Source organism: Balaenoptera musculus, chromosome 11, assembly GCF_009873245.2.
Source record: "Balaenoptera musculus isolate JJ_BM4_2016_0621 chromosome 11, mBalMus1.pri.v3, whole genome shotgun sequence".
NCBI lineage: Eukaryota > Metazoa > Chordata > Mammalia > Artiodactyla > Balaenopteridae > Balaenoptera > Balaenoptera musculus.
The window spans coordinates 13,415,013-13,429,160 of NC_045795.1; the positions used below are offsets into that span (position 1 = coordinate 13,415,013).

At 38.9% G+C, this 14,148-nt stretch overlaps 1 protein-coding gene across 2 annotated transcripts in view; it reads left to right on the top strand.

Annotated features, from left to right (window-relative positions):
• Positions 1–8,854, top strand: part of CAP2 (cyclase associated actin cytoskeleton regulatory protein 2) — a 136,890-nt gene extending 128,036 nt beyond the window's left edge. For both annotated transcript variants that reach the window (XM_036870271.1, XM_036870270.1), the window contains exon 13: positions 7,445–8,854. In XM_036870271.1, the coding sequence (XP_036726166.1) occupies positions 7,445–7,555 (111 nt within the window). In that variant the 3' untranslated portion in view covers positions 7,556–8,854. The remainder of the gene's footprint in view (positions 1–7,444) is intronic.
• The last annotated feature ends 5,294 nt before the right edge of the window (positions 8,855–14,148 follow it).

The following is a 14,148-nucleotide window of genomic DNA, read 5'->3' on the forward strand; positions in this document are numbered from 1 at the left end:
GCTGTGGCTAACACTTCCAAAACTGTGTTGAATAATAGTGGTGAGAGTGGGCAACCTTGTCTTGTTCCTGATCTTAGTGAAAATGGTTTCAGTTTTTCACCATTGAGGACAATGTTGGCTGTGGGTTTGTCATATATGGCCTTTATAATGTTGAGGAAAGTTCCCTCTATGCCTACTTTCTGCAGGGCTTTTATCATAAATGGGTGTTGAATTTTGTCGAAAGCTTTCTCTGCATCTATTGAGATGATCATATGGTTTTTCTCCTTCAGTTTGTTAATATGATGTATCACGTTGATTGATTTGTGTATATTGAAGAATCCTTGCATTCCTGGGATAAACCCCACTTGATCATGGTGTATGATCCTTTTAATGTGCTGTTGGATTCTGTTTGCTAGTATTTTGTTGATGATTTTTGCATCTATGTTCATCAGTGATATTGGCCTGTAGTTTTCTTTCTTTGTGACATCTTTGTCTGGTTTTGGTATCAGGGTGATGGTGGCCTGTAGAATGAGTTGGGAAGTGTTCCTCCCTCTGCAATATTTTGGAAGAGTTTGAGAAGGATAGGTGTTAGCTCTTCTCTAAATGTTTGATAGAATTCGCCTGTGAAGCCATCTGGTCCTGGGCTTTTGTTTGTTGGAAGATTTTTAATCACAGTTTCAATTTCAGTGCTTGTGATTGGTCTGTTCATATTTTCTGTTTCTTCCTGGTTCAGTCTCGGCAGGTTGTGCATTTCCAAGAATTTGTCCATTTCTTCCAGGTTGTCCATTTTATTGGCATAGAGTTGCTTGTAGTAATCTCTCATGATCCTTTGTATTTCTGCAGTGTCAGTTGTTACTTCTTCTTTTTCATTTCTAATTCTATTGATTTGAGTCTTCTCCCTTTTGCTCATGATGAGTCTGGCTAATGGTTTATCAATTTTGTTTATCTTCTCAAAGAACCAGCTTTTAGTTTTATTGATCTTTGCTATTGTCTCCTTCATTTCTTTTTCATTTATTTCTGATCTGATCTTTATGATTTCTTTCCTTCTGCTAGCTTTGGGGTTTTTTTGTTCTTCTTTCTCTGATTGCTTTAGGTGCAAGGTTAGGTTGTTTATTCAAGATGTTTCCTGTTTCTTGATGTAGGCTTGTATTGCTATAAACTTCCCTCCTAGAACTGCTTTTGCTGCATCCCATAGGTTTTGGGTCGTCGTGTCTCCATTGTCATTTGTTTCTAGGTATTTTTTGATTTCCCCTTTGATTTCTTCAGTGATCACTTCGTTATAAAGTAGTGTATTGGGTAGCCTCCATGTGTTTGTATTTTTTACAGATCTTTTCCTGTAATTGATATCTAGTCTCATAGCATTGTGGTCGGAAAAGATACTTGATACGATTTCAATTTTCTTAAATTTACCAAGGCTTGATTTGTGACCCAAGATATGATCTATCCTGGAGAATGTTCCATGAGCACTTGAGAAAAATGTGTATTCTGTTGTTTTTGGGGTGGAATGTCCTATAAATATCAATTAAGTCCATCTTGTTTAATGTATCATTTAAAGCTTGTGTTTCCTTATTTATTTTCATTTTGGATGATCTGTCCATTGGTGAAAGTGGGGTGTTAAAGTCCCCTACTATGATTGTGTTACTGTCGATGTCCCCTTTTATGGCTGTTAGTATTTGCCTTATGTATTGAGGTGCTCCTATGTTGGGTGCATAAATATTTACAATTGTTATACCTTCTTCTTGGATTGATCCCTTGATCATCATGTAGAGTCTTTCTTTGTCTCTTGTAATAGTCTTTATTTTAAAGTCTATTTTGTCTGATATGAGAGTTGCTACTCCAGCTTTCTTTTCATTTCCATTTGCATGGAATATCTTTTTCCATCCCCTCACTTTCAGTCTGTATGTGTCCCTAGGTCTGAAGTGGGTCTCTTGTAGACAGCATATATACGGGTCTTGTTTTTGTATCCATTCAGCCAGTCTGTGTCTTTTGGTGGGAGCATTTAATCCATTTACATTTAAGGTAATTATCGATATGTATGTTCCTATTCCCATTTTCTTAAATGTTTTGGGTTTGTTATTGTAGGTGTTTTCCTTCTCTTGTGTTTCTTGCCTAGAGAAGTTCCTTTAGCATTTGTTGTAAAGCTGGTTTGGTGATGCTGAATTCTCTTAGCTTTTGCTTGTCTGTAAAGGTTTTAATTTCTCCATCAAATCTGAATGAGATCCTTGCTGGGTAGAGTAATCTTGGTTGTAGGTTTTTCTCCTTCATCACTTTAAATATATCCTGCCACTCCCTTCTGGCTTGCAGAGTTTCTGCTGAAAGATCAGCTGTTAACCTTATGGGGATTCCCTTGTGTGTTATTTGTTGTTTTTCCCTTGCTGCTTTTAATATGTTTTCTTTATATTTAATTTTTGACAGTTTGATTAATATGTGTCTTGGCGTGTTTCTCCTTGGATTTATCCTGTATGGGACTCTCTGTGCTTCCAGGACTTGATTAACTATTTCCTTTCCCATATTAGGGAAGTTTTCAACTATAATCTCTTCAAATATTTTCTCAGTCCCTTTCTTTTTCTCTTCTTCTGGGACCCCTATAATTCGAATGTTGGTGCGTTTAATGTTGTCCCAGAGGTCTCTGAGACTGTCCTCAGTTCTTTTCATTCTTTTTTCTTTATTCTGCTCTGCAGTAGTTACTTCCACTATTTCATCTTCCAGGCCACTTACCCGTTCTTCTGCCTCAGTTATTCTGCTATTGATCCCTTCTAGAGTATTTTTAATTTCATTTATTGTGTTTTTCATCATTGCTTGGTTCCTCTTTAGTTCTTCTAGGTCCTTGTTAAATGTTTCTTGCATTTTGTCTTTTCTATTTCCAAGATTTTGGATCATCTTTACTATCATTATTCTGAATTCTTTTTCGGGTAGACTGCCTATTTCCTCTTCATTTGTTAGGTCTGGTGTGTTTTGACCCTGTTCCTTCATCTGCTGTGTGTTTCTCTGTCTGTCTTCTCATTTTGCTTATCTTACTGCGTTTGGGTTCTCCTTTTCACAGGCTGCAGGTTCGTAGTTCCCGTTGTTTTTGGTATCTGTCCCCAGTGGCTAAGGTTGGTTCAGTGGGTTGTGTAGGCTTCCTGGTGGAGGGGACTAGTGCCTGTGTTCTGGTGGATGAGGCTGGATCTTGTCTTTCTGGTGGGGAGGTCCACGTCTGGTGGTGTGTTTTGGGGTGTCTGTGGCCTTATTATGATTTTAGGCAGCCTCTCTGCTAATGGATGGGGCTGTGTTCCTGTCTTGCTAGTTGTTTGGCATAGGGTGTCCAGCATTGTAGCTTGCTGGTCGTTGAGTGAAGCTGGGTCTTGATGTTGAGATGGAGATCTCTGAGAGATTTTCGCCGTTTGGTATTACGTGGAGCTGGTAGGTCTCTTGTGGACCAGTGTCCTGAAGTTGACTCTCCCACCTCAGAGGCACAGCCCTGATGCCTGGCTGGAGCACCAAGAGCCTTTCATCCACACGGCTCAGAATAAAAGGGAGAAAAAATAGAAAGAGAGAAAGAAAGAGGATAAAATAAAATAAAATAAAGTTATTATAATAAAAAATATGAAAAAAAATTATTAAGAAAAAATTTATTAAGAAAATTTTTTTTAATTTTTTAAAATAAATTTATTAATTTTTTATAATAAAAAATAAGAAAAAATTATTAAGAAAAAATTTATTAAGAAAAAAATTTTTTTAAATAAAAATTAAGAAAAAAATTTTTAATTTTTTAAAATAAAAAATAAGGAAAAAAATTATTAAGAAAAAAAATTTTTTAAGTAAAAAAAAAAAAAACGGATGGACCGAACCCTAGGACAAATGGTGAAAGCAAAGCTGTACAGACAAAATCTCACCCAGAAGCATATGCATACACACTCACAAAAAAAGGAAAAGGGGAAAAATTAATATATCCTGCTCCCAAAGTCCACCTCCTGAATTTGGGATGATTCGTTGTCTATTCAGGTATTCAACAGATGCAGGCACATCAAGTTGTTTGTGGAGCTTTAATCCGCTGCTTCTGAGGCTGCTGGGAGAGATTTCCCTTTCTCTTCTTTGTTCTCACAGCTCCCGGGGTTCAGCTTTGGATTTGGCCCCGCCTCTGCGTGTAGGTTGCCTGAGGGTGTCTGTTCTTCGCTCAGACAGAACGGGGTTAAAGGAGCAGCTGCTTCGGGGGCTCTGGCTCACTGAGGCCGGGGGGAGGGAAGGGTACGGATGCGGGGCGAGCCTGCGGCGTCAGAGGCGTCGTGACGTTGCAGCAGCCCGAGGCGCACCGTGTGTTCTCCGCGGGAAGTTGTCCCCGGATCACGGGACCCTGGCAGTGGTGGGCTGCACCGGCTCCCGGGAGGGGAGGTGTGGAGAGTGACCTGTGCTCGCACACAGGCTTCTTGGTGGCGGCAGCAGCAGCCTTAGCGTCTCACGCCCGTCTCTGGGGTCCATGCTGATAGCCGCGGCTCGCGCCCGTCTCTGGAGCTCCTTTAAGCGGCGCTCTGAATCCCCTCTCCTCGTGCACCAGGAAACAAAGAGGCAAGAAAAAGTCTCTTGCCTGTTCGGCAGCTCCAGACCTTTTCCCGGACTCCCTCCCGGCTAGCTGTGGTGCGCTAACCCCCTTCAGGCTGTGTTCACGCCGCCAACCCCAGTCCTCTCCCTGCAATCCAACCGAAGCCCGAGCCTCAGCTCCCAGCCCCGCCCTCCCCGGCGGGTGAGCAGACAAGCCTCTCGGGCTGGTGAGTGCTGCTCGGCGCCGAGCCTCTGTGCGGGAATCTCTCCGCTTTGCCCTCCGCACCCCTGTGGCTGCGCTCTCCTCCATGGCTCCGAAGCTCCCCACCTCCACAACCCGCAGTTTCCGCCCGCGAAGGGGCTTCCTAGTGTGTGGAAACCTTTCCTCCTTCACAGCTCCCTCCCACTGGTGCAGGTCCCGTCCCTATTCTTTTGTCTCTGTTATTTCTTTTTTCTTTTGCCCTACCCAAGTACGGGGGGAGTTTCTTGCCTTTTGGGAGGTCTGACGTCTTCTGCCAGCGTTCAGTGGGTATTCTGTAGGAGCAGTTCCACGTGTAGATGTATTTCTAATGTATCTGTGGAAAGAAAGGTGATCTCCGTGTCTTACTCTTCCGCCATCTTGCCCAGACGCCCCTACCTTTTGGTTTTTTTGGCCAGGAGGCATGTGGGATCTTAGCTCCCCAACCAGGAATCAAACCCACACCCCTCTGCATTGGAAGGCGAAGTCTTAACGCCTGGACCTCCAGGGAAGTCCCTAGTTGTTGCTTCTTGAAAGTAGAGAAGTAAATCCAGGGATCATTCCCTCTGGTTCTAACTGTGCAAGGAAGCAGTGAACTGGGAAGGATGGGAGAAAACGTAACTTAGGCACACCTTTGAAAGAGGAGCCCTCCATTAGCCTATGGGTCAATCACCAGCCGTCTACACTGCATTCAGCACTCAGGTTAATCTCCTTAGGCACACAACTAGATTGCTGCCATGTTCTCCTTTCCCCACCTGCCAGTGAGCACTACCCAGGCACACACCACATATTGCAGTTCAGAATTCATTGTTTAAGTCTAAAAAACAAAACTCCACAAGCATTGGGCCATGCTTCACTAGGTATCTGGACAGCCTAACCCTGAGCTAGAGAAGTATCTCCTCTTGGGCTCTCCACCTAAAAAAAAAAAATACTGAAGAGCTAAAGCCAATACAGAACAGCTTCCGAAGAGGAAAGCTAAAAATTAGGATGATTCCTGGCCTTTGCAGCTGTTTAAGCAGAAGGCTCAGCTTCATGGAAACTGACTGGAACTGTTAAGAAAAGCAGTGGGGGTTTGGACGAGCACTCCAGACTAATTAAACTAGAATCCCTGGATGTGGTATCCAGACATCTGTATTGGTTAAAGTTTCCCAGGTGATTCCAGTGTGGAGCCAAGATTGGGATCCACTGACCTAAAGGATGAGTATAGCTCAGAACCTGAGCTTTTATGCTGAAAACGTAAAATCTCCCCTCTATAGGTAAATTATCTTGTGCCTTCAGTCCATGGCCCACTTCATGCATTTTCCAACTGGGGGTAGTAGGGAGCAATACAGAGGTCCTGCCGTGGACATTGTAATCTTGAAGTAGATGGTGGGAATGATTCATCCTGAAAGGAATCAGTCTCCCAGAGAAGGTCTGTCATCACATTACTATCATGTCACTCCCAAGAAAGACTGGGAACAGCTGTAGTGCAGTTACGATGAAAGAGGTGCCTCTTCTCTGGAGCATTCTCCACCTGGCTTGGTACTTAAGAGCAAACACCAAGCCTGGTTTATTCATCAAGAAGAGCCCCAGAAAGGATGTTAGACACACACACACACACACACACACACACACACACACACACACACACACACACACACACACACACGGTTACTCAGACTGTGGCTTCTTTGCTTTCTCTTAAGACTATCGCAGATTTCACTCAAGGATAATTCACCACTCATGATAGAAAGGGCCTTCCCTTTAAAGTAGTTAAATAAATAGCTTCTTCCAAAAAAAACAGCTGGACCCAACATCTAGGAAGATACGTGTTAGAGTGTGTATTCCACTAGATGTGAAACATCACATCTCACCGACAGATGAGCACAGGCACCAGCTTATCACACTGCGGTACAGGAAGTCCAGGGGTGGCACAAAGCCAGGGCTAAGGGGACTGCTCCTCAGCTTCCTTTCCTGCCCTCTTCCGCAATGCCTGGGGAATCACTCTCCGGGGAAAGGAGAGATCCCAAACTAATTTTATTTTGTCTCTTCTGCATTTTTCTTTGTGTGTGTGTGTGTGTGTGTGTGTGTGTGTGTAGGGGTGTGGGTGGAAGGGGGGCATGTATTCCCCAATGGGAAGAGTAAGAAAGCAGGATGAAGGGTAACAAGTTTATATGTAACTTGCAGCACATTTTTATATTTCATCAAAGGGTAGACGTAACGCCGGGATAAAGCCCTTATTCAGACTGGGGGCCAGCAGCCTTGGCATCCCCTTGGAACTTGTGGGAAATGCAGATTGTCATCCTCTTTCCCAGATCTACTGAATCAGAGTCTGCCTTTCCGCACGATCCCCAGTGCATGTTTGAGTTTGGTGCAGAGTCAAGGGTAAAAAGTCTATGGTTTGAACTTTGACTGCTCAGAGGCTTGACCTCTCAGGCCTCTGTTTCCTGTAGATGGCATCTCAATAATATCTAGCTCTTAAAGTTCTTGCAGAGATTAACTGAGTTCACATATATCTGGTGCCTAGCAGAATGCCTGGTTCTTAGTAAGTGCTAGCATCAATGAGGATGCCGGCAGGCGGTCACAGAGCTGACACATGACCATGCATCGCTCCCTGATGCAGGTTTGGGTTCCATAAAATGTCTTTGTCCATCATGTGACACTAATCAGCCTTCCATCTGTTTGCAAAGCCTTGGTTTAAATAACTTTGTTCTTCTGGCCTTTTTCCAGAGAGAATTTCCCGTTCCTGAACAGTTCAAGACAGCATGGGATGGATCCAAGTTGGTCACTGAACCAGCAGAAATTATGGTTTCTGAGAGACCACCGAACCCCCTGACCTGAATCCTCCCCATCAAAAAAACAAACAAATAAAAGCAGCATTAAAGACCTAGAAGTTGCAGTAGCACCTAGCTTTAGCTTTGGCCTCCAACAATTCTGTGCTATAGAAACAGCATAATTTCTGGCATGCCTTCGTGGGCATTTTGGAATATTTAACGTTTCTTCATGATTTGCCTTTGTGTGTGATTTGAGTTTCACATGATGACTTGTGAGAGTTATACATTTAAAGGGAAAAAAGAGAATTCTGTTCCCCTCATATCATTATCACAGTAGTTAAGAGGTAAAATTGCATGACTCACTTTTACACTTGTGTTTAATTGCTAGTTGAAAAATAAAACCTTTGAGAATCTAAGATGCACATTTTTATATTTTAGACAATTTCCATATATGTGGTAGTATGCTCTAAAAATGTACGATTTTTGTTTTCTTCTTTTTACCACCTGTATCAGCATGAATACACTGTCAGCCTGAATACATATTTCAACCCATGTTTTTAAAAAAACATAAGTTCCGTCCTAAGAACCATATCCAGTTTCTTGGTCCTTGGAAAGACCTTTATTCTTTGCAGTTACCAAAAGCCAAAAGTAAACTCTAATGATTTATCTTAAATATTTTTCTGCCATGTCGCTTGGAAAACTTTTACTTTTCTGAGATTTTTATGCCAAAAGATTGGTAGGAAAAAGCAGGGTGTTTTTTGCTCTATAATACCTCACAATTTTGCTCTAGGAACAAGCTCAGTTGTTATTTTCCAATTTTAAACCTATGAAATATCAGATGCCTTGTAAGTGATGTCTTTAATGTTTTATTATAGACTTTCTTCTTTTCCACTTGCCAGACTCGCTAACCAGTCTCAAAAATGAAAATGAAAAAGCCATAGTTGTATTACAACTTCTAAAACCTAAGGAATTGTTTGTTGGCTTGGCTTGCTGCTCCTGTTTTGCAGCATTGATAGTACATGCTTTTTCAACGGAAGAGTAACTCTGATATTCCTTTCTATCTTTTTAGTACATAGTGCTGAAAACCTGCAACTTCTTGGATTACATGTAATGAATTCTAGTATAATGCTTGCAGACCCAGTACAGGCATATATATTGTGCCTAGTACAGCCTTTGGAATACATCATTTCCGTTTTTTAAATATCTTCTATAACCGTATAGTATTCAAATTACTAATGCTTCTGTACCACAGTTTTGCTAGAAAAGTTTTTGTCCATATGAAGAATGTTGTGGCTTTAGTAAATACCTTTTTTTCAATTGTAAACTCATTCTGAAATAAAGTAAAATTCTAATTGTTTAAGTACTGTGATGAATTCAGGGTGTTAAAATTTTTTTCCTCTTTGATTTGCTCCTTGCTCATATGTCAGCTTTAGGAAATACAGCTGAGCTTTGCTAGTTGAATTAGAGAATTTATCCAGCATGCCATCAGCTTCCCTGAAGAATAGCTTCTTCTAGATAAATATCAGATAAAGCCATTTTCAGTTGGAAGAACTGTCAGAAAAGTCTAGAATCAAGTTTTTTTAATATTGCATTAATTTGAGGTGTACAGCATAGTGATTCAGTTATATTTTTTGCAGATTGCATTCCATTATAGGTTATTACAAGATATTGAATATAATTCCCTGTGCTATACAATAAATCCTTGTTGCTTATCTATTTTATGTATAGTAGTTTGTATCTGTTAATCCCATACTTCTAATTTATCCCTCCCCTGCACTCTCGCCTTTGGTAACCGTAAGTTTTCTATGTCTGTGAATCTGTTTGTGTTTTGCATATATCACTAGATTCATTTGTATTATTTTTTATTTTAAGTTTTATTCATTTTTGTTATTTGTATACATATAAGTGATATATAGTATTTGTCTTTCTCTGACGTATTTCACTAAGCATAATATTCTCTAGGTCTATCCATGTTGCTGCAAATGGCAATATTTCATTTCTTTATTGCTGAGTAGTGTACCATTGTATATATATACCACATCTTCTTAAGCCAGTCGTCTGTTGATGGGCACTTGGTTTGTTTCCATGTCTTGGCTATTGTAAATAGTGCTGCTATGAACATTGGGGTGCGTGTATCTTTACAAATTAGTTTTTGTTTTTTCTGGTTATATACTCAGGAGTGGGATTGCTGGATCATATGGTAGTTCTATTTTTAGTTTTTTAAGGAACCTCCATACAGTTCTCCATAGTGGCTGCACCGATTTACATTCCCACCAACAGTGTAGGAGGATTCCCTTTTCTCCACACCCTCTCCAGCATTTATTGTTTGTAGACTTTTTGATAATAGCCATTCTGACTGGTGTGAGGTGATACCACATTGTGGTTTTGATTTGCATTTCTGTAATAGTTAGCAATGTTGAGCATTTTTTCACATCTCTGTTGGCCATATGTATGTCTTCTTTGGAGAAATGTCTATTTAGGTCTTCTGCCCATTTTTTGATTGGGTTGTTTGGGGTTTTTTTGATATTGAGTTGTATGAGCTGTTTGTATATTTTGGATATTAACTCCTTGTAGGTTGCATCATTTGCAAATATTTTCTCCCATTGCATAGGTCTTTTTGTTTGTTGATGGTTTCTTTGCTGTGCAAAACCTTTTAAGTTTGATCAGGTTCCATTTGTTTATTTTTGCTTTTATTTCTTTTGCCTTGGGAGATTGATCTAAGAAAATATTGTTACAATTTATGTCAAAGAATGTTTTGCCTATGTTTTCTTCTAGGAGTTTAATGGTGTCATGTCTTATATTTAGGTCTTTAAACCATTTTGAGTTTATTTTTGTGTATGGTGTGAGGGAATGTTCTAATTTCATTGATTTACATGTAGCTGTCCAGCTTTCCCAACACCACTTGTTGTAGAGACTGTCTTTTTTCCATTGTGTATTCTTGTCTCCTTTGTCATAGATTAATTGACGGTAGGTGTATGGGTTTATTTCTGGGCTCTCTATTCTGTCCCATTGATCTATATGTCTGTTTTTATGCCAATACCATGCTGTTTTTTTATAAGATAAATTTATTATTTTTTTGACCAAAGTGCAATGATTTTTAAATCTTCTTAGACAGCTATGAAAAAAAAGTATTCAAGAAAATAAAATACAAATGGAAAATTTAACCATTAGATTTCTTCTACCATGCTGTTTTTATTACTGTAGCTTTGTAGTATAATCTGAAGTCTGGAAGGGTTATACCTCCAGCTCTGTTCTTTTTTACCAGGATTGCTTTGGCAATTCTGGGTCTTTTGGGCTTCCATATAAATTTTAAGATTATTTGTTCTAGTTTTGTGAAAAATGTTGTGGGTATTTTGATAGGGATTGCATTAAATCTGTAGATTGCTTTGCATAGTATTGTCATTTTAACAATATTCTTTTAATCCAGAAACACAAATTATCTTTCCATTTCTTTGAATCTTCTTCAGTTTCTTTTGTCAGTGTTTTATAGTTTTCAGCATATAGATCTTTCGCCTCCTTGGTTAAGTTTATTCCTAGGTACTTTTTTTTACATGATTTTAAACAGGATTTTTTTTTTTTACCTTCTCTTTCTGATATTTCATTATTAGTGTAAAGAAGTGCAACAGATTTCTTATTAATCTTCTATACTACTACCTTGCTGAATTCACTTATTAGTTCTAGCAGTCTTTGTGTGGAGGCTTTAGGGTTCTCTACATAGAATATCATGTCATCTGCAAACAGTGACAGTTAGAATCCAGTTTTATAATTCAAGGCCTCTTCACTGAGAAAATCCCCTTCATCGATCTTTGTTAATGTAAACATCCCAGAAAATAAATGTAGTTTATAAATGTAATATAGTATTATATGTACTATATAATTAAATATATAAATAACTTTTAGAATAAATTTATAAATTTCTAGAGGAAAAAACTTTAAGTGGCAAAAAAAGACTATTTTAAAAACTGCTATATACCTATTACATAGTAATAATTTTATAATGAGAAATAAGTTCACTGAAAATTCTTGGAATCTCTCAACCAGCTTTGGACTTGGCATCAGCCTTTCAAAATACTTCATTGAAGATATTGAAAATCTGCATTTGAGGTTCACAGAATTATTTTACCAGCCTTGATGCCTTAAATCACCTACTGGCTTTTTGAGTAGGTTGGATTTATTGAAAAAGAAAAAAACAAAACAAAAACAAAACCTTTGGCAATGTATAGGAAAACAATTACCAAAGACAACACTGCATTTCCGATATGTTTTTTTCTTGTACTTTGTTGAATTCCAGTGTTACCAATGCTATGACCTAATAAATGTTGTCAAAGGAGTAAGAAATCCATACTTTGCAGAATTGCATGTTGTACACATTCACAAAAAGTCAAAACAAAAATGTGTCAGAAAAATTAAATGCCAAGGGTCTCCTATCTCTCTTTACTTTGTAATAATACAAAGTATCATTTTATATGATCAAAATGATGAAATAATCCAAAAGAGTCCTCGTTGCCTTGAAAATCTTTTCCTTGATAATACTGTCTCCATTAGCTAATCTATTACTGATAGACTTGCTTTCACAGCAAGATGTCTTGAAGTGAGTAGTCAGTACTAACCACTTCTCCTTATCTATGAAAATTATTTCTAGAACTGGTAGGAAATACACTTAGTTTTATTTACTCTTTCATTCATTGAAAATATCTACCTCAGTATCTACCTCAACTTCCTAGAATCTAGACGTGTTTATCAAGGGAATCCCCTCGTTTTAAAGATAAAAAGCTGAGGTCCAGTGACATTAACTTGTGTAAAGACAAGCAGCCGGTTAGAGATAGAGCAAGGATAGAGTGCGTGAGCATTCACACACACACACACACACAGACACACACCTTTTTATCATTCTTGTAATGTGGCTTCTAGTCTCACCAAGTTTCAGAAACTCTCAGAGGTCATTAAATCCAGTGGCTTTATCTCATCCCTCATCCACTGAGATTCTTGATGCTTCTTGTTTCTCATTAAACTTCCTTTGATTTTGCGATACACAATAGACTTCTCTGACTCTTGTCCCTTCTACCTTCCCTCCTGTCTCAAATGCTCATTCCTCTCACTTAACTTCATCTATCACCTCTATGTAGATGACTCTCCAACTCAAATCCATCTCCCAAGAATCTTTTTTTTTTTTTTTTTAATTTATTTTGGGCTGCATTGGGTCTTCGTTGCTGTGCACGGGCTTTCTCTAGTTTCGGTGAGCAGGATCTACTCTTCGTTGCAGTGGCTTCTCTTCTTGCAGAGCATGGGCTGTAGGTGCGCGGTCTTCAGTAGTTGTGGCACACGGGCTCAGTAGTGGTGCATGGGCTTAAGTCGCTCCGCGGCATGTGGAATATTCCAGCACCAGGGCTCAAATCTGTGTCCCCTGCATTGGCAGGTGGATTCTTAACCACTGCGCCACCAGGGAAGTCCCTTCCCAGATTCTTAACTCCAAGTGTCCACAGAGTATTTCAACCTGCCTGTCCCAACTTCATTCAACATGGCTAAAATTAATGCACATTGCCCACACATACCATATTTTCCTCATCTGCATTTCTAGTTTCAGTCGTAGCCTCCTCATACCTTTCATCATAGATGTAAAATCAGCTCTTTCCTGTGATAGGAAACAGTGAAATAGAACCAGGATCTGGAGGGAACCATGGTTCAGTCTTGAACATGTTTAGCTCAGGGCATCTTTGTGACACTTAATTGGAAATGGAGAATAGGTGGTTGGATATGGGTCTAGAGTCTTTTCATTGTGTCTGATACCAAATCCTTAAGAATCATTTCATAAGTATAATATTTTTTAAAATGACTTTCATTAAACATGTTCATTTCAAAAGAATTATTTTAAACCATTGGCACTTTCTGCACCACTTGAGATACAGATATAATTTTAAAGACTTTAATTGCCTCAGCTGAGAAAAGCTGATTTTATAGTCTTTCACAGATTTCTTTTGCAAGTTTAACCATTTTAATGTTTTTGTGTATGATGAAGCTTATATCTGTGCTACAAGCGAAAAATAAACCAACTCAGATTAGCCCTTGATAATTCATCCATATTTCTCCAAATATTTTTTGTTCCTGTACTGTCTAGTAATGTGGCAAAGAATATGTAACTAATGAAGGATAATGTTTGCCTGTTGGTAGAGAATTTTTTTCAGGTTTCCCTCAGTGCAAGGTACTTATATTTAAAGATAATTTTTGCTTAAAACTACAACTTTGAATATTTGAGTTCTAAGTCAACTTTTATTTTAATATCTTCCTTTTTAGGATCATCATAGTTAAAAACTGATACTTCATGCTGAAATGAAGATCCAGATGAAAGAAATACATCATTGACCACACTTACTAAACCATGATACTATTTATTAAATTTCATTCACCAATATCACAAGAGTTTTTTCATTAAAATTCAATTAGTAATTTTCCATGGTGTCAGTAATTCATCTTAGAAACTAATCAGAAGGTACACGTTTAAAATTTTTTTGTTATTTTTAATAATAACTCTGTGGCCTCATTTCAACTCATAAGCCAAGAAACTTATAATAGGAAGTCTTCCCATGAACATAACAGTTCTGTAGATTTGTTTAGTAAGTTGAGATTTGTTTGGGAAGATTGTACTTTCCTGCTCATGGTCCC